This window comes from Anolis sagrei, chromosome 1 (assembly GCF_037176765.1).
Source record: "Anolis sagrei isolate rAnoSag1 chromosome 1, rAnoSag1.mat, whole genome shotgun sequence".
Lineage (NCBI taxonomy): Eukaryota > Metazoa > Chordata > Lepidosauria > Squamata > Dactyloidae > Anolis > Anolis sagrei.
In genome coordinates, this window is record NC_090021.1 from 147,971,895 (window position 1) to 147,996,073 (window position 24,179).

A 24,179-nucleotide genomic window follows, 5' to 3' on the forward strand; every position below is an offset into this window, starting at 1 on the left:
CATCTACAGGAGTGTATGTGTGTATGGGGGAGGGGGAATCTGAACTTCTATGACTGGAGGCTCTGCTTCTGCAACAGAAACAGTTCCTCCCCCACTCGCTGATCCTCAGTAGAGTTTTAAACAAATGCATTGCGTACGGATAGGAAGGGAGCAGACCCGTAACCAGGATTTTGATTCGGGGGGAGCCGAGTTTGATTCGGGGGGGGGGGGGGGTGGCTGAGTCTGAGTGAAAGAGGGTCAACCCTAGCAAACCTTTTGCATCGTTACCCCAATACCCCCATACTTATGGGATATATTGAACATGGTGATCAGATCATGATATGAATAAACAAAACAGTTTAAATAATGTCCCAGTAAGGCCTTCTCGCAGACCACCCTGAGAATTTCGTGGGAAGGATGAAGCCCCTCAAGCCCCCCCCCCCCCCCCCGGCTACATGCCTGGAAGGCAGAATAATAATATATTTTATTTATATTCCACACTATCTCAGATTGGATTACAGAATACATATATGGCAAACATTCAATGCTGTTATACAATTAGCAATAAAGACAGACAGTACACAGATAGAGGCAAGGCTTCCCTCTTTCCATCTCTGGCATCTGGAGGCTGTGCTTGACTCCAGCCATGGGGAGGTGCTCTTGTTCCATTTTTTATATTGAGGAGCCTGTTGTCCATGGACGTCTTCCTGATCGAATTGCTGGCATGTCTACAGGTGCCTTTTACCTCCACGCCAAAGTGTACCTATTGATCTACTCACATTATTGTTTCCGAAGTGTTACAAATTTCAGAGAATAACTTTGCTCAACCTGAAATTAATATACTATTTAATTAGGTAGGCAGGAACTAGGGCTAACGGCGGGAGCTCATGCCGACCCGTAGCTTGAACTGCTGACCTTCCGGTCAGCAAGATTTTCTGCAGCTGGCGGCTTAACCTACTGTGCTACCGTAGCATACTGTGGATGCATTTTAAAATTAATTCTTTTTTTCACAATCACCCCAAACACACACACACAAACTATGTGTCCTACCCCAATTTACCACATCCCTACCACAAGGAATAAACATACTGAAAAAACCCTACCCCACATTAAAAACACAACTGACTTTTCTCCTCCTAAAGCAAAGGCAACAACCAAACTATTACATACACTTCTTGTTCTGCTTCGTTGTATTTTTTAAAAAATTCTAATAGCACTTCCAGGATATGTAGCCATGACCTCTTTGGGCAATATAAGCAAAGGACTGGAAGGAAGATAAATTTGTAGCTGAAGAAAAACTGTAGCTTGGTCCTGCACAAACAGTAAAATTTTACTTTCCGGCAGCAGATGTCATAAATTCTCCACTTGTTGCAGCCAGCTATCTCCTCTTGTATGGCAGGGTATTAATTGCAGTCTTTACAGTTCACAGAGGCTTAGGTTTGGGGGTTATCTAAAATACTGTTCAATTAGAAATAAATCCTCACTACCACTGAGGATGCTTGCCATAGAAACGTCAGGAGAGAATGCCTCTAGACCATGGCCATATAGCCCGAAAAAACCTACAACAACCCACTAGAAATAAATTGTTTTCAACTCGAGGTAAGCTGGTCTTTGCATCTCCAACAACCCAAACTGGAAGAGCCCCACTTCCACCATTAAAAGAAAAGTAAGAAAGAGGAAGCGTTATCCAGTTAACAAGCCGATTCTTAAATCTTCTGATTGAATTTAAAAGATATAAGTGAGAAGCCAGAAATCTTGCCTTAATTCGAGGAGGTTCTCAATTCATTCAAGTTGATTTATAATGTTTCTGGAAGGGCATTTTATCCGGAAGTTCTTCAGCTTTATAACTGAGGCAATCTTCATAGTGGGGCTAAGATGGAAACCAGGGCCTTCATCTTATCTGTAAATGTCCCATCATCTGTTGTAATACATTTTTTTGCCAGTTGTGGAGCCCTAAAACCAGCTTTTTCTCTGTGATTTGCTTCTCCCTGACAAAGCACCCCCAACGTCCAAGCCACACTTCCAAAGGTGTATGCTATCACTGCAATATTAGTATATAGATCAGGCATGGGCAACCTTTTTGCTTTGGGGCTGCATTGTGGGACTGACCAAGAGGGCCAGGCCAGGCCAGGAGAAAGGGAATGGCAGTGTACGCACTGGGTGGGACAGGCGAAGAAGGGAGAGAGCACGTGAAAGGGTAGGACCGGGAGGGGATGGGGGCAGGGCCCGGGTCATCCTCAGGTTGTTTTCCTGGCATAAGGATGCTTGCCTATCCTTATGCTGGGAGGAAAAAGAGACATGTGGCGACCACCCCAATCCTCCTCTCCTGATCTTTGGGCTGTCCTGTTGGCATTATGCTAGGAAGAGGACGAGACAGGCAACGTCCGAGAGTGCTCCAGAGAGTTCACAGCCGCTGGGTGCCTTCCTGGAGCTGTCCTCTTGGCATAAGGACAGGGCTGCTTGCCCTGTCCTTATGACAGGAGGAGGGTGAGACATGTGGTGGCTGAGAGTGCTCCAGAGGGCTCCCAGCTGATGCTTGCCTTCTTCTCCCACCCTTTCTGCATAAGGATATGGTGGGCCACCACGTCCTTATGCTGAGAGGACAGGGAAAATGAGGAGGGTCTGAGGTAAGCGCCCAAAGAAGCTGTATCCGCCCGCCCCCCCAGCCTTAATTTGCACATGGTATAGATCCATGCATATACAGCATCCACCCTATATGGCTCCGGCCCAGTGTACCTGTCCAAACGCATCTCCTTCTATGTCCCGCCTCGGAGTTTAAGATCTTCTGGGGAGGCCCTGCTCTCGGCCTCACCTCTATCACAAGTGAGATTGGTGGGGACGAGGAGCAGGACCTTCTCAATGGTAGCCCCTCGCCTGTGGAACCCACTTCCCGGGGAAATTAGATCATCGACATCCCTCCTCTCTTTTAGAAGGAAACTAAAAACATAGATATGGGACCAGGTCTTTGGGTAATCTGGCAGACAGACAAAGGACAATGACGACTAGAATTGGATAGGATTATGACAATGAGGAATGAACTTACTGATTTTGAGCTTGGCAAACGTTGATCATTAGACTGGTTTTTATTAGCTATGATGTATAACTGGATTGTTTTAATTGTGTTATAATTGTTGCTGATATATATTTTATCTTATTATCTGTATTTCTGGCATCAAATTGTGCCTTTTGTAAGCCGCCCTGAGTCCCCCCTGGGGGGTTGAGAAGGGCGGGGTAGAAATGCGTGAAATAAATAAATAAATAAATAAGTTAATCCAGGTTTTTCTCAACTTATACATCACTATATACAACAATGATTCACTTTGTGCTCTTGTTTATCCCTACTTTTAGTTTTAGTAACTGTATTTTAATAGAAGGTTGAAGTTTTGTGACTCTGTATTCTGTAAACGGCATTGTGAGAGTCCTTTTTACATGCATATATGTATGTGTATAGGTGCTTGTGCACATTTGTGCAATTAAATAAATAAATGAAAAATAATCTTATGAGATGGTGTAGTAAACTGGAAAACTACAAAGAGTAATATATATATTCTGTCAGGCCGATCCAAAACAATGAGTGGAAGGGAAGAGAAGGGTTATACAGGTTTATTGAACAACCTAGGTTTTATAAATAATTGCCTGTCAGACTGTTTAAGTCAGACAAATATACAGCCGACCAACAAAAACATGATCTGTCATATTTCTAAGATAAATATATGTTGATTTTTTATACTCTGGGGTTGTAAGTACACCAGTAAGAAATGCAGTTGCTTTTTCTGCTGAAACATTTTTAACAAATGCAAAATCTGGGAAAAATACAGCTAAAGAAGGAATTTTTATTCCAGTATTCTTGACCCGGAATGTTTTCTTTTGCCTATATGTCTGCAGATCGAAACCAAATACAATAAATGCTGGTGTCCTTTTTGAAAAAAAGCCTGGATGTTTACAGCAAGCATATAATTTTACATCATTATGGGTGCCAAGAAAAATAAGAAATCATGACAAAAAGAAAGGTTTAATCATACATTTCAGCAAGCATAGACAGAAAATCAGAAATGTTTTTCCTCTTTATTGTACATGTTATTTTTAGTCTTTTAACATGCAGATATGTTCCAGAAAAATGACATGCAAAAATGTTATGCTGCTGTGGGCAGTGTAATACTGAAAATGGCAACAATGATACTTCCAACAGAAAAAAAAAGTCCCACTGTGGATTTTCATGCTTACCCACTAAGAGAGTGGGTTTATAGAAGAATTCACTATCCAAGATTTCAATTGCCCACCCCTTGGCCCTTGTGTCTGACTCCATTACGGTGACACTTACCAAGGTGTTCCAGCTAAAGTTATTTCAAATCTTACCACACAGTTGATGCTACATTCATACCATAATATGAGGGTTGAATGAAAAGTAATGCCTCCACCTTCGTAACTCCACAACAGATGGCAGTACTGGTATGCGGCAGGTACTGGCTTGTTCAGTAGACTCTCCTTTACAGTTTTATTTCAGTGGGAAGCCTTAGCCTTGAATGGTTGTTTGTTAAAGTGCGAAGTATGGAACCCTGCGCAGACGGTTGGTCAATACGACTTAAGCAATGTGCAGTCATTGAATTCTTGACAGCAGAAGGTGTCACCCCAAATTCATCAGCGATGCAAGCTGTTTATGGCAATTGTGTTGATGTGAGTACTGTGTGTCATTGGGCAAGAAAGTTTAAAGATGTTGAGGTGGGAACATCTGACTTGCGTGACAAAGAGTTGGATGTCCTGTGACAGCAACCACCAAGTTTCACAAGCAAAAGGTTGACAGATTGATTCAGGATGATGGTCGTATCAGTCAGAGAGAAATTTCAAGCATAATCGGCATTTCACAAGAATGTGTGGGTCACATTATTGGTTTGCTTGGCTATCGGAAGATCTATGCATGATGAGTACCCAAGATGCTAATGCCTGAAATGAAAGCACATAGACTTGAAACTTCAGAGGCTAGATCTCCCACCGTACAACATCCTCCATACAGTTCATATTTAGCACCATCTGACTTCCATCTGTTCCCAATAATGAAAGAAGATCTGCAGGGACATCATTATGTTTCTGATAAAGACATGGAGAGAACTGTGAGATGCTGGTTGTGGAAACAGTGTCAACTTCTTCCGTGATGGCTTCAGAAAACTTGTTCACTGTTGGCAGAAATGTATCCAATTGTCTGGTGATTATGTGGAAAAGTGAATAGTGGTAGTTAAGGAGCACATTCTAAGGATTATTTCTGCGTTTGATTTATTAAAATATTCCCATGCACACCCAAGTAACAAAAATGGAGGCATTACTTTTCATTCAACCTTTGTATTTAGGAACAAAGAAAACCCCATGTAAAAAGCACAGACCAATTTATAACTTTGGGGGAGGGAGAGAATGTTAATTTGAATGTTTAATTGAAGGCAATTACAATCGAAGGGAATAATTTAAACCCATTTTCTTGAAAGTAACAAAAGAAAGGAGAAACCAAACAATAATAAAATATGTAATGAGAGACACATAAAATAAATTCCTCATAGTAAAGAAAAGTTTTTGTTTTCCTCATTGGAGAATGAGTTGAAAGAGTCAAAGACAGCAAAAGGGAATCATAGTGCTCAGCAGATGATGCAACAAAATATTGAAAGAAAAGTGGTGAATGAACAGAGATACACCTTATACAAGTCTTTAGTAAAGAAGATTTTGCTTACATAATTTTACCTGGGAAAGCATGATCCATGATCCTGGGCATTTCATAGCCCAATGTTTAAGCATAAAAAGGAAGAAAAACCCTAGTTTTGTTGCAGGGACAAAAACTTTGGATGTAGTACCTACTTAGCTATGTAATCACCTTAGCAATCTAGCTAAGTAGTATTGCCTGGCTTGATCCCACACATTTCCCATTTTTAGCAGGAGTCACTGCAATTGACAGGGGTCTTTCCAGTGTTGACTGACGTTCCCATCTCCTCCCAAGAGTTATCAGTTGGAAGCACAATCCCCGCTGCCATTTCCATTCATTTTGGAGATCGTCCATGGGAAGAGGTTTTTGGCGCCATCTACACTGCCATATAATTGAGTTTCTGAATCCAGAATATCCACTTTGAACTGGATATGGAAGCTCAGTGTAGACCAGTGGTTCTCAACCCCCCTAATGCCGTGACCCCTTAATACATATCCTCATGTTGTGGTGACCCCCAACCATACAATTATTTTCGTTGCTACTTCACAACTGTAATTTTGCTATTGTTATGAATCATCATGTAAATATCTTACATGCAGGATGTGTTTTCATTCATTGGACCAAATTTGGCACAAATACCCAATATGCCCAAATTTGACTGCTGTTGGGTTTGATGCGGGAGTTGATTTTTGTCATTTGGGAGTTTTACTTGTGGGGATTTATAGTTCACCTACAATCAAAGAGCATTCTGAACTCCACCAACAATGGAATTGAACCAAACTTGGCACACGGAACTCCCAGGACCAACAGAAAATACTGGAAGATGTTGGTGGACATTAACCTTGAGTTTGGGAGTTGTAGTGGACTCAAACAATGATAGACTTAGACCAAACTTGGCAGGAATACTCAATATGCTGTAATGTGAACACTGGTGGAGTTTAGGGAAACTACACCTTGACATTTGGAAGTTGTAGTTACTGGGATTTCTAGTTCACCTACAATCAGAGAACATTCTGAACCCCAACGATAGAATTGTGCCAAACTTTCCACACAGAACACTTATGAGCAACAGAAAATACTGTGTTTTCTGATAGTCTTTAGTGACCCCTCTGACACCCCTTCGTGACCCCCCCAGGGGTCCCGACCCCCAGGTTGAGAAACACTGGTGTAGACTCACATAATCCAGTTCAAAGCAAACGATCAGATCCACCCTGGACTCTGTTTTTTTAGGCTTGTGATGAGCTTCTATTTTTATAACTGCTATCTTAAGGTTTGGGGCTCAGCCTCAGAGGGCCAGTGGTATTTGCCTTATGATTTATTTATTGAAATCTGAAAGGAGTGACAAAATAACTACAGGGAGGAGGCGGTAGGGTCTGTTATTGTCTGTTGTGTGTACAAAGTTTTGTCTTCTTGCCAGAAAGAAGAGATAGTCAACACATTTCAGATGTGACTCTTTAATGCTCTATATCCAAACAAATCAGGGTGGCATTCAATAAATTCAATTTAAAAGAATACATAAAAGTAATTTCAAACGAACACAAATACACGAAATGATTTCTGAGTTAAAAAGCAGAGAGGCTTCTATTTGCCTTGCTTTATGAAAAAATTACACAATGATGAAGTACAATTTGCGAAAGTTTAGATAGGTGAGTTAACTTTACAATAAAATCAACTAGAAATGTTAAAATCATGTGAACTGCATTCTCATCCACCCACACACTGTCCCAAACTTCCTGCCATTAATTTGCTAAATATTCTGAGTATAAAACAAAAATAACAATTGGGCGGGCTGGAAAAACAGACTGTCAGCTCGTTGATAGTCACAACAAACCAGCCCACTCACAAGTCCACACGCTGGAGGCTTTCTAAAACTGTGTTTCCCCCTCAATGGAGGGAACAGGAGGGGCGGGGAAATCACCTTATTATAACGCTGTCTTTCCTCTTGGTGTGGCCACATCCATGTTAGCAAGCAAGAAACATCATCCCATTTCTGCGGTAGGCACTCTGTCAAAGAAAGAAAATCTGTAATGAATTATCACATCAATTTAAACAAGGAAAGGAGGCAGCGAGCAAGGCTTTCTTCCTGTTTTGTCGACTATTTTCGTTGCACCCTAATAGCCAGCTTAATCTTAACACTTTTGGTGAGTAGGCACTAAACAAACACTTTTTTATTAAAAGCTCTGTGTGGTTAACAAGTGATTCTATTTCAGGATTTGTGCAAAAATACGCCATCCTATTTTGTTAATAACCTAACACATAAATAAAAGGGGTCAAAGCTAGTATATTAATCTTCTTTTCCTTCCTGCAATCTCACTTGATACAAAATTATTATTAACCATATTTATATACCGCCTTTCTCAGCCCGAAGGCCACTCAGGACGGTTTACAATTAGATGCCTACAAAACAAAGAACAGTTAAAACATTTTGCCAAAATAACATTTGATAAAATAAAATAAAACCGATAAAAATATAATAGATAAAGATAGATAAAGTGCAAGTGCTGGATAATAATAAATTGGGAATAGAGGGCAATAGGAGGTGGAGCACTATGTCTCTGGGCAGGGGACAGTAGTAAATTGCAGTGACTGGATTTTGGGTCATAGCTGAGCCCCAAATTTTCTGGGGAGCCGTCTAATCAAAAGCACAGTGGAACATCCCCATTTTTATATCTGTTCAAAACACGGACAGGGTGGGAGACAGCCTAATCTCCCCAGGGAGAGAATTCCAGAGCCAGGGGGGCCACCACCGAGAAGGCCCCCTCTCTCGTCCGCCACCAACCGTGCTTGTGATGGAGGTGGGAGAATGTTTTCAGTACAGATGAGCACAGAGCCCCCAAAATGTTCCTTAATTCACTTCTGTCTTAGGTTGAATGAATTTCCGTGGTATTTTACATTTGTCTCACATTTTACACTCCGTGCTAACAAACTCTTTTATACAAAAAGTCATCATAACAAATACACCCATCACTTTTTCTATTAGGTGGATTTTTCCAGGAGTTTTGTTTCTAACACTTTGCTGCCTAGCTTTGTTGCTTTGGGACTGGGTTAGTATATGGCAGCAAAGAAAAGCCAAAGTCAATGTTATCGTGTGGAAAAGGTAAATCACTACTTAGGGCCACAGAATACAGCCTGAATGAAGACCTGACAGGGACTCTTTCAACTGCCTTGGAGTCTTATTGCCCAGCCACAGTAAACAGCGCTGCTAGGCAGTCACCCCAGGCGTCCATCCTCACCCCCACCTCTGCTTCATAGCTGTCCCCAGCCATAAGCTACCAACCACCTACTCTTTGGCTCTTGGGAGATGTTCGCCAGAGTGTTGCTGCACTGAGGGAGATGATATGGGAAAGCTTTATGTTGCACTAGGCTTGTGATGTGGTTTAAAACCTATACGCTCCCCCCCACACACATTTTCGTTGCTGGAGATCATGGGGTGGGGAGGTTATATTGAGTTTCCTCTGCTTAACAATATTATAAGCACCTACATTATAATGAAATTACAATTGAACATATGCAGTATTCTAAATATTAAAAATTGACAATGTCATAAAAAGTAAAGGTATAAAATGTAAACTTAGGACAAACATTTATCATATTAAAAAGATCAAATAAACCACATCAACCACAAGCACAAAGATGCCATAGTTTTGCAGCCTGTCAAAGTTGTGAAGGTTCACATTTTGAATTCCGTGAAAAATGCATGCATTTGCCTTCTTGACCTTGAAATGTTAAGTTTTATAATAACCACAACAACCTTTAACACACAAATGCAACATTTCAAGCTACTGTAAAGTGTACATTAAGATAAATATATCTGAGTAAAGGTTTGGATTCTGATTAAAGTAAAATAGTTGAACTCTCCACTGTACGGGGGATATATTTTTGGCAGTCACATAGACTAAAGTTTGATTCAAGTTATCCAAGAAATTGCCTAGTCTATTCTTCATACTTTTCGATACTCAAAACACATTTTCAAGTCTCTTGCAAGCAACATTGTGTAAGAAGACATATAGAGATTTTCTATTTTATTGTCTCCAGTAGGTACTTTGGCTTTAGTTATTTTAATTTTAAAGTACAACAAGTGCTGGGAATTGGCATTTTCCCCTCATCGCTTAATGATTCGCTGTTATTTCTCCTTTTGCTTAATTATTCCTTATAGTGCTTTGAACATTGCCACGGATCCTTAGGAGAGCTACAGTGAGCACATGCACCAGTGTATTTGGGGCTTGGAGATTGGACATCAATATTACGGTGATGCACAACTTGTTGTGTGTCTTCACATTATTTCTGATTTTTCCCTAAGAGGAAGCTATGATGTACTTTCCTTGGCAAGATTTGTTTGGAGGTGGGTTTACTTTTGACTCTGAGGCTAAAACAATGTAATTTGTTTAAGGTCACCCAATGGGTTTCCATGACTGTACAACACTCAAGCAACTACACCAAGCTGGCTCTCTGTAAGTAATTACTTACTGCAAATCTTCCATGCAAATATGCATATATTGTCAGAGGTGGGAATAACCAGTGCTCCTATTGCTTGGGATGAAACAGTATGTTTGGGAGTTATTAAGATAAGGAAAAGCTGTTATATATTTTTAACCACAGCATTAATGTTAGGCTCCTCTCATAACCACAGTGCAAAGCATGGCTTGACAGTATGAGACAGTTTATATTTTGCTGGGTTACAAGAATGTCATTATTTCAAACAAAAAGAAGACTGAAATTCTACCTAATAAGATGAGGACAGGTTTCCATCTGTGTTATCTATCTATCTATCTATCTATCTATCTATCTATCTATCTATCTCTCTCTTCTATATATATAAAAATGTTCTGTGAGTAATGAGTACCTTAAAAACAAAAGAACCAATGAACGAAATAACACCAAATTTGGCAACAAAATGTCTCACAACACAAGGAATGACCATCACTCAAAATATTATGATTTTGTCATTTGGGAGTTGTAGTTTGCTGGAATTTATAGTTCACCTATAATCAAAGAGCATTCTGAATTCCACCAACAATGGAATTGAACCAAACTTGGCACACAGAACTCCCATGACCAGCAGAAAAAACTGAAAGGGTTTGGTGGGCACTGACCCTGAATTTTGGAATTGTAGTTCACCTCCATCCAGAGAACACTGTAGACTCAGACAATGATTGATCTGGTCCAAACTTGACAGGAATACTCAATATGCCCAAATGTGAACACAGATGGAGTTTGGGGGAAATAGACCTTGACATTGGGGAGTTGTAGTTACTAGGATGTATAGTTCACCTACAATCAAAGAGCATTCCGAACCCCACCAACGATGGAATTGAGTCAAACATCCCACACAGAACCCCCATGACCAACAGAAAATACTGTGTTTTCTGGTGGTCTTTGGTGATCCTCACATATGTATATGACAGATGCAGTATCAAAGATTTGATAGGGACCCCTAAAGAAGGACAATGATATGTTACATGTTCCAGAGTAGGCAAACCAGACAATCTCCACATCAACACTGGCAAAGAAACAGCAAGAAACACTGTTTACCCACAAGCATAAAGACATTACATATATTAGAAACCAACAGTTTCTCATTAGATCACCAGACTGGGCCACAGCAACGCGTGGCAGGGGACCACTAGTATATATATAAATCTGAATGTGTGCCACTGAACAGAAGGTATACAAATATAACCTATGTTTGTAGACATACACACAGTATACGCTTAGGACAGACTTTTTTGATTAGTACTAAAAACAAGGTCACAGGTCCTTTCATGCATAAATCCATATTTAGTATTCCCTCACATCTTTTCAGAAACCAAATTAGGATGGGAGAAAGACATTTTAATTGGTGTTAATGTTTGAAAGTGGGAAGTCAGAAATTCAGAAATCTAAAACAAAATGCAATGCAATTTTGAGGGCATTTTTTAAGTATTAATATTTCCATTTTCTATGTTATCTTTTTGCCACCCCCTCTGTCATCCTCATCAGTGTATTCTGTCCCTCTCCCAAAAGCAGTAATGACCAAATGTGATCAGTAGCAAAGAGCAGGAGGGAGGATGGGAGGAAAAGTCAGGGTCATGGAATTAATGTTTTGAGAAAGCAGCTGTAAGTGAATGTGAAAAAAATAGACAAACATAAAGGGATGAAACAGCAGAATAGCTTCTGAGAAAAGAGGAAGATGAAATTCTGTTTGGAGATGAGTGTTGATTCTTTGGCTATACTGGTTTGATGTTTGTGTGAGTGCTGCTGTTTATTTTTGGTCTTGTATTCCCCCCAAATTCTCTAAGGGAGCTGGGCTCCTGCCTAGTAACTGCTGTGTCTCTGAAATGCAGCAAATTGGAGGAGATCTTTTTTGTGAATGTTTCACAGAGGACCTTGAGGGACCAGCCTGAATAGCAGTGCCAGTACATATATAAGATGAGAAACATGTGTGTTGATAAAATAACCTGAAGCATCTGTGCCATTTTTTGTTTTCTTGCCAGAGGATCCACCACACTATACCTGCAGAAAGTGCAAGATATCTTCCTTGTTGGAGAATCATAGAATTGGAAGTGACCACAAGGGTCATGAAGTCCAACCCCATATCATAAAGGAATATGCAATCAAAACATCCTAACAGACGGCCAACCACTCTCTTTTAAAAAACCTCCAGACAAGGAGACTACTCCACACTCTGAAGCAGCATCTTCCACTGTCAAAAGTTCTTCCTAATGTTTGGGTGGTATCATGTTTCTTATTGCTTGAATCCATCCATTAGTGTGTAAGGAGCTCCTTCCTCAATGTGTCATCCTTTCAAATATTTAAACATGACTATCGTGTCACCATACCTTCTCTTTTCCAGGAAAAACATACCCAGCTTCTTAAGCCATTCCGAAAAGGGCTTGGCTTCCAGACCTTTTACCATTTGGGTCACTCAGAGTGTTGATATATTTTTTGAAAGTGCAGTAGATTAAGGTCCACTTATCTAGCAGGTGATAAGTTTTAGAAAGAGCATACTGTTCGGGAAATGCAAGACGTGAGAGCTGCCTCTGGAGAAGATGGCAATTCATAACACAGAAGAAACTCAGTACACAGAAACAGAAGAACCACATTTCAAGCTTGGAGCTACACAATCAATTTCAAGCTCCCTCCATAATTGGACCATGCTTGGCAAAGCAGTTTGAAAAAAAATGAGCCCACTCAGGCCCTATAAGCAGTCTACAAATGGGGAAGAGGATCTAAATGATTAGAAAATTTCTATTGAGTAAAGGAGGACTTGAGGATTGTCCAGACGAGTCCATAATTCTAGGTATTTCAGTGCCACAAGATTGTGTCAACGGAAAACAGGTGAGAAGGATAAGACAATGGCCATTGTTGCATCTAATTGTGTCACACAACCCCTACAGTCTGAAAGGCTAGGGATTTTCCTCAAAAATATAAGAAAGAACTAGAGGAATTTGATGGAAAAGAAGAAGAGGAAAGGTCGATGACCCATGACAAGAAACTGAGGTCAGAAGTAAGAAAGGAGAAGAGAAGGCGGACAAAGGAGGCGAGACACATATGGATATCGAAAGTTCAACCAAAAATGGACCTGAAATGCATCACCTGGAGTATTGGAGGGGCTACTATTACAACAGGAAAAAAGAAAATATTTCATTATTTGAGAAAATGTATTATTTTATTTATTTGCAAGAAAGAAACAATAGGGGGGAAAGATATCAAATATTTAGCCTATCCTAAATTGGACAGGGAATTCATTTTAGCTTAGAAAAAAGGGGAAAAGATTAGTTATTTACAAAAGTCTCAATTACCCCAGAAAAAAATATTTAAAGGCCAACATGGTAGATATTTTGAGGTTCAGATATTCAAGGGACTAAAATTTTGGCAGTAGAAATCTATGCTCCCACAGAAAGCAAAATAATTTGTTTTTTGTTTTGTTTTTTGGAAAGGTGATCAAAAAAAGTGATGGATCATTCTTAAGAATGGCAGCTCTTTTTTGGAGATAGGAATGGGTCTTATAGCCTTAGTTGATGCACAGAGAGCCAGATATGGTGATGCTAGAGACTATACTTTTTGCAGGAGTAACACATATATCATTTCATAAAATCATATAATCCTAGAGTTGGAAGAGATCTCATGGGCCATCCAGTCCAACCCCCTTCCAAGAAGCAGGACAATAACATTCAAAGCACATTTGACAGATGTCCATCCAGCCTCTGTTTAATAGCCTCCAAAGGAGGAGACTCCACACCACTCCAGGGCAGAGAGTTCCACTGCTGAACAGCTCTCACAGTTAGGAAGTTCTTCCTAATGTTCAGGTGGAATCTTCTTTCCTGTAGTTTCAAACAATTGTTCTGCATCCTAGTCTCCAGCGTAGAAAACAAGCTTGCTCCCTCCTTCCTATGACTTCCCCTCACATTTTGATACATGGCCCTCATCATCTCTCCTCTCAGCCTCCTCTCAGCCTCTCCTCTCATGCCCAGCTCTTTAAGCTGCTCCTCATAGAACTTGTTCTCCAGATCCTTGATCATTTTAGTTGCCCTCCTCTGGACAAAGTCCAGCTACTCAACATCTCCCTTAAACTGCCTAGGATTGATATATTTCTGATACTCTCCCATTATCATCTAATGCCACTCCACTGGCCACTGAGTTGGAAGCAGCCAGCCAGCCAGGCATCCATTGTGTCTTATTTATGATACCTTAGTTATCATTGTATCTTGTTTAGATTGTACACCTGAAGGAAAATTAACGTTTTGGAAGCCACATCAAGTTAGGACTTTCCCCTGACTGAAGTGAACCTGGAGCAAGGCTGTCTTTAGCCACTGTGGGCCTGATCCATTTTCACGCCAACCCAAGTGGTCAGTGTCTAAATGTCCCTAGATCAGCCAAAGAGCCCAGAAGAATACTACAATCAATGGTAGAAAATCCTGCTGAGGGATCCAGGTGGGCCAACAGAGATGGTCATCCACCAAGGTGATCAAGACTGTTTCCCCAGTTAATATTATTCTTAGCAGCTCTACTGAACATGAACAACAAAATGTTATTTGGTCAAGGAAATCACCTTGGGGACTGCTGACCTTGGAGCAGACATAACATAATTTTGCTTCCTAGTCCTTTAATTTTCGTTGCACTCTATCAAATGCCTTTAACAAGTTATGTTGCCACTTCCCAAGACTTTTCTGATATGAAAAAAGAAAACAAGACAAAAATATGATGGCATTTGTTCCAGTAAAAACTTGAGGTTCAGCAACAGTGCATGCATGTTTTCCAGAAAGAAAAAGAAGGAAATTGGTGGGGAATGAACTATCATTTTAAGATTCTCAGAGGCTACTGTAAACAATGGTGAGAGAAGCTTAAAAAGAGAAACTATAAAACAATAGTTGGCGGTCGTTTCTGCAAAGCAAACATACTTATGCAGAGTTTTTCCCATCACCACAATCTTTAAAAGATTTATTTTTCTCAGTTAAAAAACTTCTGGAAATAAAGTTAAACTAGAAGCCGAAAGGAAGACATACAGAGAAAGAATGTGACTAGAAGGCTGGATATTGTTTAAGAATCAAGGCAGAGTATAAAAATTCAGAGCTAATATTGAGACCTCCCACTGATTAGTATGGAAGATTATTAGTACAGAGTGTAGTGGCATGATTAGACTCTTGTCTAAATAAGAGCTGGAAAGCAAATCTCAGTTTTTCATTTAGCATACAAACATTTATTTGGAGCTGCCGCTCTAGCCAGGGCCAGACAAATAAGTCTGTGTCCCAGATATTATTATTTCTGTCAAATTCTGTAGAGCATTTCAAGGCAATTTGCTTGGAAGAGGGATTGTGGTTCGAAAACTGAGCTGGATGGGAAGGGGTGGGTTGCAAGAGCCAGAAGATGCAGGAACTTAATATGACTTGCTGTGTGGCCTCCAAAAGACCACTCGCTCTTTATGGCATTTCATTTTCCCCGTCTTTAAAACAGGGATACTATTTCTTCCCAAGTGTGATTCAAGGTATTACAAGGTGACTGTTTGTTTAATGCTTTTCAAAATATAGCATGTTGTACAATTATTATTTGTATTAGGCCATTTCTCCCCATTGTTTCTTATGGCTAAATACCAGGAATCCTGAAATGGATGTTGAAATAGGCAGCTACCGGGCTAAATGAGTGGAATTTTCATGTAAGCAAGTGAAAGGCTCGGAGAAAAATAAATATTTTTCCATTAGATGCTGTAGCAACTGGTTACTTGGGCACTGTAACCAATTTATTTTTAATATTGACATGACATAAGTATAAATATTGAGGCAAACATATATTCTTTCCAGGCTGATATGTCTTCTACAAAAAGTGTGCTTGCTTTTTACAATGTTGGCATTCCAGAGTTAATTTGGCTTGTTGGGAAAACAAGGATTCTCTCTATGGACACAGAAGGCGATGCAAACAGGGGTTTTTCTTTGGCTCTACAGTCCTCCCCTGGCCGGGGCTTTGGCTGCGGCCAGTTCTCTTGCTGCTCAGAGCTCATTACTACCTGATGTGTTCTGTTTCTGCTGGAGCTCTTGTTCCCCAGAGCAGTGGGAGGTAAGAGGACTTAAGGTAATGCATCAGTAGTTGCCAGTGGCAGAGATGGGAAGAAATAAAAAGCAAAAGGAAATACTATTTCAATCAAACTCTGAAATTTGTAGAAGTGGTTTCGGTCTCAATATAGAAAAAATATTTATCTAAGAAACTCCTACTCGGGTGTGAACATCCTACTTCTAGTTGGATTTTGTTTGGCAGAGTTTGGGGCAAGAGGGGAAGTTAATACAGGACATGTCTATAAACAAATATATTTATTTAGTACAGACTGACACATTTGCTAGAGTATTTCAGTAATTGTAGAGAGTAAATCTATTTCCTAGAGTGGTTTCCTTTTGTAATTCTGCTAATTTATTCCATCTACACAATTATTCTAGCCAGTAGTGTTAGAAACTATTTCAACCAGTCTATACAAAATGGAAGTAGCAGCCAATAGTGAAAGGACCAAGGCAGTGACATCTCCAGCCCATCCCTTGTTTGGGTATCAGCTAGCACGTCAATGACTTAAATGAAGACACAGTTTTCTTAGATCATAGAGACACTCGCTGGAACACCTCAGCAAGCGAGAGTCCAAAAGTGGCAGGCCCAAACCCAGCACCTCAATTTGTGGGTGATACCAGATGAGAGACTCCCCCCTGGACATACAGAAGACTGGGCGACTTGGAAGGCACTGAACAGACTGCGCTCTGGCACCACGAGATGCAGAGCCAATCTTAAGAAATGGGGCTACAAAGTGGAATCCATGACATGTGAGTGCGGAGAAGAGCAAACCACTGACCACCTGCTGCAATGCACCCTGAGCCCTGCCACATGCACAATGGAGGACCTTCTTGCGGCAACACCAGAGGCACTCCAAGTGGCCAGATACTGGTCAAAGGACATTTAATCAATTACCAAGTTTGCAAAATCTGTGTTTTTTTAATCTGTTTGTTTGTTTTGTCCTGTTAGAAATGTAATACAATGGTATGGTTGCTGATGACACGATAAATAAATAAATATACAAAATGGTATAGTGCAGCGAGTTAAACCACTTAGATGCTGAACTTGCTGACCAAAAGGTTGGCAATTTGAATCCAGGGAGCGGGATGAACCCCCGCTGTTACCCTCAGCTTCTGCCAACCTAGTAGTTTGAAAACATGCAAATGTGTATAGATCAATAGTGGGAAGGTAATGACGCTCCATGCAGTCATACTGGCCACATGATCTTGGAGACATCTACGGACAACGCTGGCTTTTTGGCTTAGAAATGGAGATGAGCATCACACCCCAGAGTTGGACACAACTAGACTTAATGTCAAGGGGAAACCTTTACCTTTTTTATACAAAATGAGTGTTGGGAGGCACATACTGTATATGCATAGCTCACCTATCCACCCCATCCCAGATTTTTGGGGAGGGGAAAGGGAGTTTGCACTAGTTCTTTTTTTAAAAAAAATGCTTAACTGAATTGGGGAAACAACTTCACAGTTAACAAGACTATTGCAGTGAGGGTGATCTGCAGCATGAAGCAAAAATAGACATTATTATTATTATTATTATTATTATTATTATTATTATTCTACATTTATGCTGCATCCTTCTCACCCCAATGGGGGACTCAGGTCGATTTACAGACCATGGCATACAATGCCGCACTACACATATAAAAATAAACATATATCAATTTAAACAATTAGCATATCAATTTAAACATACAGTAATAAACATGACATAGCAATTGAACAATTCAAATATCTATATAAATAAAAATGTAATGTTCATTTGTGGGATTAACAGAACTCAAAAACCATTGGGGGAATTGACACCAAATTTGGACACAATACACCTAACAACCCAGTGTATGTCCTTCACTCATAAAAACACTGAAAAACACAGCAGAGGGGACTTAAAAAGCCCTCAAAAGCTAAATGATGAAAAGCTAAATGACAATACAGAAAAAGGGAAGAAAGGGGAAGGGAAGGGGGGGGGGAGAAAGAAAGAAAGAAAGAAAGAAAGGGGGAAAGAAGGAAAGGGGGAAAGAAAGAAGGAAAGGGAAAAGGAAGCATGGAAGCAAAGAGAGAAGGAAGGAAGGAAGGAAAGAGGTAGAGAAGGAAGAAAGGAGAGAAAGAGGTAGGGAAAGAAAAAAGGGGAAGGAAGGAAAGTTAGAAAAGGAAGGAAGGAGAGAAGGAAAGAAAAAGGGAAAGAAGGAAGGAAAGAGGGAGCGAAGGAAGGGGGGAAGTTGTAGAGAAAGAGGGAGGGAAGGAAAGAAGGAAAGAGAGAAGGAAGAAAAGAGAGACAGCAGAAGAGAAAGAAAAAGGGGAAGGAAGGAAAGAGATAGAGAAGGAAGGAAGAAGAGAAGGAGAAACGGGAAGGAAGGAAGGAAAGAGGGAGTAAAGGAAGGAGGGAAAGAAGGAAAGAAAGAGGGAAGGTTGGCCACAGCAACGTGTGGCGGTTACAGCTCGTACATTCAATAAAAAACTTAAAAGCAAACATTCAATCCCAACCAAAGTGGGCTGATGACATATTAATTAAACAATCAATTAAGCAATTCAATAAAAATACAATAAAACAGCAAATCCTCAGTGGACACTAGGATAGTCTACAATCCTTTGTAGCATATGTCATGAACCTTTCTGCTGTAAGCTACAATGATTAAGTCTTGCCCCAACAGTAGAGTACTGCCATTACAACATCACTGATCTACACTAGTTCCAGTTTCTTTTTTACATGCTGGCCTTTACTTCCAAAGCAGTTTGTGGTAAGTCTTGTGTGTCAGGCTCATATTTTTATTCTTATAGTAGCTCTGACTTGTCTTGGGTTTGTGGGTTTTAAAACAGACTCTTAACACTACTGATGTGGCATTTTGTTTTCAGTAATTGATATTAATATCCAGGTTGCACTTCTGGTTCCAATCTGAGACGCTCTCAGAGGCCAGTAGCTTAGAGGTCCAGAAGAAGATTGTAAAGGTTTGTTTCCTTCTTGTTTTAGAAACATTTTCACTGCTATATATTCTTGCCCAGTTTCTCTTGCATTACTTTTTGCTCCTGCACAGTTCAAAGCTTTAATGTCTGTCTGTTTGAAACGATTATTTGGGGATTTCTGAATAGCCTGGGTTTGAGAATCTGGTGATAATCAACATTTCTACAAACATAGGTTGATACATTGGACCAATATTACACACTTTAAACCGACTATGAAAATGGTAGCCATTTATTTATGGGGAGAGTCTATGCCAACTCAGAGATGCTTTCCATATGGAAAGAACAGCGCACTCTCTATTATTAGCACATTGTAGAACAAATTCACTACTGCTCACAACAGCAGGCTCTGGCGTTGTTATACAGAAGCGAACTAAGCAGTAAGGCGAAAAACTACACAGCACAAATTATTCAAGAGTGTCTAATTTGGTGAGTAGGCGATCCTTTGGAAATTGTTTGCCATTGTAGAATCATAATGTTGGAAGAGACCTCAAGGGCCATCCAGTCCAACCCCTTGCCAGGCAGAACACACAATCAAAGCACCCCCACAGATGACCAGCCAACCTCTGCTCAAAAACTCCAGAGAATGAGACGCCACTATACTCCAAGGCTGTGAGTTCCATTGTTTAAACAGCTCTTATGATAAGGAAGTCCTTTCTAATGTTCAAGTGGAATCTCCTTTCTTTTAATTTGTAACCATAATAATAATAATAATAATAATAATAATAATAGTAATAGTAATAAATCTTTATTTATATCCCGCCACTATCTACCCAAGGGGACTCGGGGCGGCTTACATGAGGCCAAGTCCTACAGTGCAGCAATGCTAATAACAACATACAACAACAATTTAAGAAGATAAAATACAATATATATATATATATATATATATATATATATATATATATATATAAAAACAGTACATCAAGCAATATAAAAACACAGAAAAACATTGCTCCAAGTCTTAGTTTCCAGGGCAGCAGGAAACAAGCCTGCTCCCCCTTTTTATTTATTTATTTGGAGCATTTCTATCCCATCCTTCTTGCCTCTGAAGAGGGACTCAGGACGGCTACCAACAGGCACCATTTGGTGTCAGACAATAAAACAAGCACAGTATACAGTTAACCTACATTAAAAACAATTATAGATACATTTAAACAGTTCGCCATTTCACGTCGTCTTCCAAATCAATTCATTGCCATCAGCTAAAAAGTCCATTAAAACTTCCTTGGCTTTGAGCATTCTAGAAACAATATAGAACTTCTGCAAATTTATTTTCTTTTTTTTAGCCAGACTACCAAAAATTGAAACATACAACCTTGTGAGCCACCACCCACTACTACATGATTGCCTTTTAATAGCTACAGGAGAAGCTATATATCTAAATTATATTCCATGTTTTCTACTTTCGGAAACAGAACATAGAAAGTCCCTTAGGAAAGCAGTCTTTAGATATCTGCTACTTAATTTTTTTTAAAAAAGGGGTTCTTTTTGTAGGGGTTGTATGTGTTAATTTGTCTATTTGGGACAATCCGTCCAAGCAGCTCCAAGTCCAGAAGAATTTCAAGAAACTCTTTAGCCATGGTTTGATAAGGAAGACTGTTTTGTGTTCAGCTGCCCCTTGTTTCTGCAGCATTGAGTCTAAGTCAAAAAAGTACAGAAACAAGAAAGAAAAATGCAAAAATCAAAATGACAGTATGAAATAAATAAGTGGAAAGTATGATTAAAAAACAAAACTAAATCACAATGTTCCAGAAGGCAAGATTAACCACTTTATCTTTAAGACAGATAGTCTACCCCCAGAAATATGACAAGTTAATTATAACGTTCCTGCCAAAGGGAACTCACACATGCAAACCATTATGCAAAATATAAGGGTTTTCTTCTTTAAGAAATGCTCAAGATCATTAGGCATGGTTTTCTCAATGCTGGAAAATCAAGCCAAAAATGAAAATAAACAGTTTCAAGCATATGCAAAATAATTCCCCTGGCATTTATGGAAATGTAGTAAAAATAGTCCTACAAAATGTGGCTTGACATTTCATGATGTTCTTTTTCACCTCAGTTCTCAATGTTTGCCTTCTTGTACTATATCATTTCCATTTCAGCCCAATTTCAGAGGGTGTGGGTGGCTGCAGGCAGGCCATTCACCAGAGAACATTTTAGTCTAATTTGAGCTAAACTGCAAACTAGTAAACACTAGTGAAAATTAAGATGATTATAATTTTTATTTAGAAAGCAACCCAAAGAGAGAGACATATGGAAAGGTAGCCGAGCCCTATGCTAGAACAATTAGCATACAAAACTGATCCACTGTATTACCCTTTGTGGTAATTTAAGGCAAAGATTGACTTAATAGCTGAGAATGCAAACTCATAATGCATTCGGCTGCAAGGTATGAGTGAGCTAACAGTTCATATGAATGGCTGTAGAGGTCAATGTATTGTTACACAGCCAGGGCGAAATATTTTAACTGGAGGAATATACAAATGTAACTATGCTCTAAGTCAGTATGAACACAAAGATTCAAATTTGCAAGTGGTTATTCTGTCTATTTTTTGAAATTCCCCTTGAGGTGCTACAGGCTTATTTGCTTTTGGCTACTGGTGTGCACCCAAAAGAAAAGCGTGGTAACTAGAATGCAAACTTCCCAGCTTCTCTGCCAAACCATTCTTCATCAGACTGTTATAAAGGCACATTTGCCATTCAAGGAGACCTTTGGTGAGAAAGTCTCAACCAAAAGGACATAACAGCAAACTTTCAGAATTTATTTTCAGCTTCAGATTAGAAAGGGTTTAATATTTGCTATTATATCTGATACAGAGTGTGCTTGTTCGTTCTCAATGTGGGGAAAATGTGCAATTAATATCAATTAATAAATGATAACTCAAACATGAACTAATTTTTGCCACTGAGATTGGGGGTGGGGAGATAGCCATTCACATAATATATAATGAATGTGGACAATTTCAACAGAAAGGAAGAAACCATGAAAATGAATAAAGTCTGGCTACTAGTATTAGAAACAGCAAAACAACAGAGAGTAAACAATCAGGCACATCAAATCACTCTCAACAAAAGATTCCCCCCAGGCACTTCCAAGCCATTAAATGCTAATCAAGGTGGTCAGTTGAAACATTCACACCTAGCTCCATCAGACAAGAGTCCTTTGTCTCACCCTGGTCATTCCACAGATATATAAACCCTTTTTCCTACTTCCAACAGACCTCACTACCTCTGAGGATGCTTGCCATAGATGCAGGCGAAACGTCAGGAGAAAATGCCTCTAGAACATGGCCATATAGCCCGGAAAAACCTACAACAACCCAGTGATTCCGGCCATGAAAGCCTTCAACAATAATATATAATGTTTATTTGATATATTAAACAACACTGGATTAAAATATAGTAAATACAGGGTGAGGCAGCATAACTTCCTTTTTTCAAAACTTAATAAAACCCATTGTATGAATCAGACATTTTTATTTTTTATATATAATGTAGGTGCATACCTAAAGTTTTGTTTTATGCAGTTTTGAGGATCAAATTAGATAGGTGACGTCCCCCATTCCCCATACACTGAGTAAACTGATTTCTGGCGTTTGTCATGACTCTGGCCAGCATAGCAGGCATTATGTTGGCAATTTCTTCCTGGATATTGGTCTTCAAATCTTGTAGGGTCCTTGGACGGTTCACATAAATACATGTTGAGATGCACGCATATGTGTACGATCAAGGAATGACAAGAGCTCTTTTCAGACACCATCAAATGTACAGTGATGGCAAATATAGCCATGGAGACCTGTTTAGTCACACTCCACAACAGGTTTTCCCATGTTTCCTTGGTTGGTTATGCAGTGCCTATGCACATATCAGTGGCAGGCCCGTATCCAGGATTTTGATTCGGGGGACTGAGTTTGATTTTGGGGCGGGGGGTGAATCTGAGTGAAAGAGGGTCTACCCTAGCAAACCTTTTGTATTGTTACCCCCATGCATATGAGATATATTGAGCATGATGATCAAATCATGATACGAATAAACATTACAGTTTAAATAACGTACCAGTAAGGCCTACTCACGGACCACCATGAGAATTTGGGGGGGGGGGGGCTGAAGCCCCTCAGCCCCCCCCCCCCCGCTACATGCCTGATCAGTGGTATGTGTAAAGGTTTGCTGGCCTGATCAAGACTCTTGCTTTTTGGGTCATGGCTGACTCTGCTGTCCATGCAAAGTCTAGTGTTGCATGGGGAACGAATGGAAAGGAGGAAGGGAAAAGACTGTAGAGATCCAGCCCTGAGCTAATACTGATATCTCCCTTTCTGATGACAGAACGCTGGCCATAGGAGACCAGTAGACCTTCATGCAGGACAGAAAGCAGGGCCAAGTGCAAAGTTTTTTGCTCTTGTCCTTTTGCACCAAGTGCATCTCCAAGTGCTTCCACTATTTTTTTTTCAGAACGATAAAAGGGTGTAACTGGCATCCAAAACAAGCAGTCACTTTCAAAAGCTTCAAATAAAAGAGACACAGAGGCCTAAATACCCCAAATGCACCAGATCTGATCTGATCTTGGAAGCTAAGCAGGGTCAGCCCTGTTTAGTTTGGATGGGACACTACAAAACAATACCAAAAAGGAACTGGCAAAAGCAAAAAGAATATTTCTTGCCTAAGAAAACCCTGTGAAATTCTGGAGGTCACCATAACTTAGTAGGTGACACACATAAGAGAGTGCACAGAGAGGTAAGAAGAGCCTGAAATATGTTTTCAGTTGTTTTCTTGGGTTTTAACTCATATCTGATGACACAAAGCTAAGTGTGGAAATGATTTGGAGTTGAAAATGATTAAAATTTGCTAGCACCAAAAAGATTTCAGGATGATGCCAGGCGTACACGGAAATTGGCATTTCAAAGTTTGTGCAGCACAAACTGGCTTGACACAAGAGGACAGATTCTAATAGATGGGTTGATTAGCAATGCCAGCAAATCTCTTGGGATCTAGGGATAAAAACAGTTAATTTGGTAAAAGCAGTCTTTTTC

The 24,179-nt window shown here is 39.9% G+C and overlaps 1 protein-coding gene across 3 annotated transcripts in view; it reads right to left on the reverse strand.

Moving 5' to 3' along the window:
- Window positions 1–3,567: 3,567 nt before the first annotated feature.
- Window positions 3,568–24,179, reverse strand: part of SUPT3H (SPT3 homolog, SAGA and STAGA complex component) — a 224,290-nt gene continuing 203,678 nt past the window's right edge. For all 3 annotated transcript variants that reach the window (XM_060785475.2, XM_060785491.2, XM_060785484.2), the window contains one exon: window positions 3,568–7,666. In XM_060785475.2, the coding sequence (XP_060641458.2) occupies window positions 7,625–7,666 (42 nt within the window). In that variant the 3' untranslated portion in view covers window positions 3,568–7,624. The remainder of the gene's footprint in view (window positions 7,667–24,179) is intronic.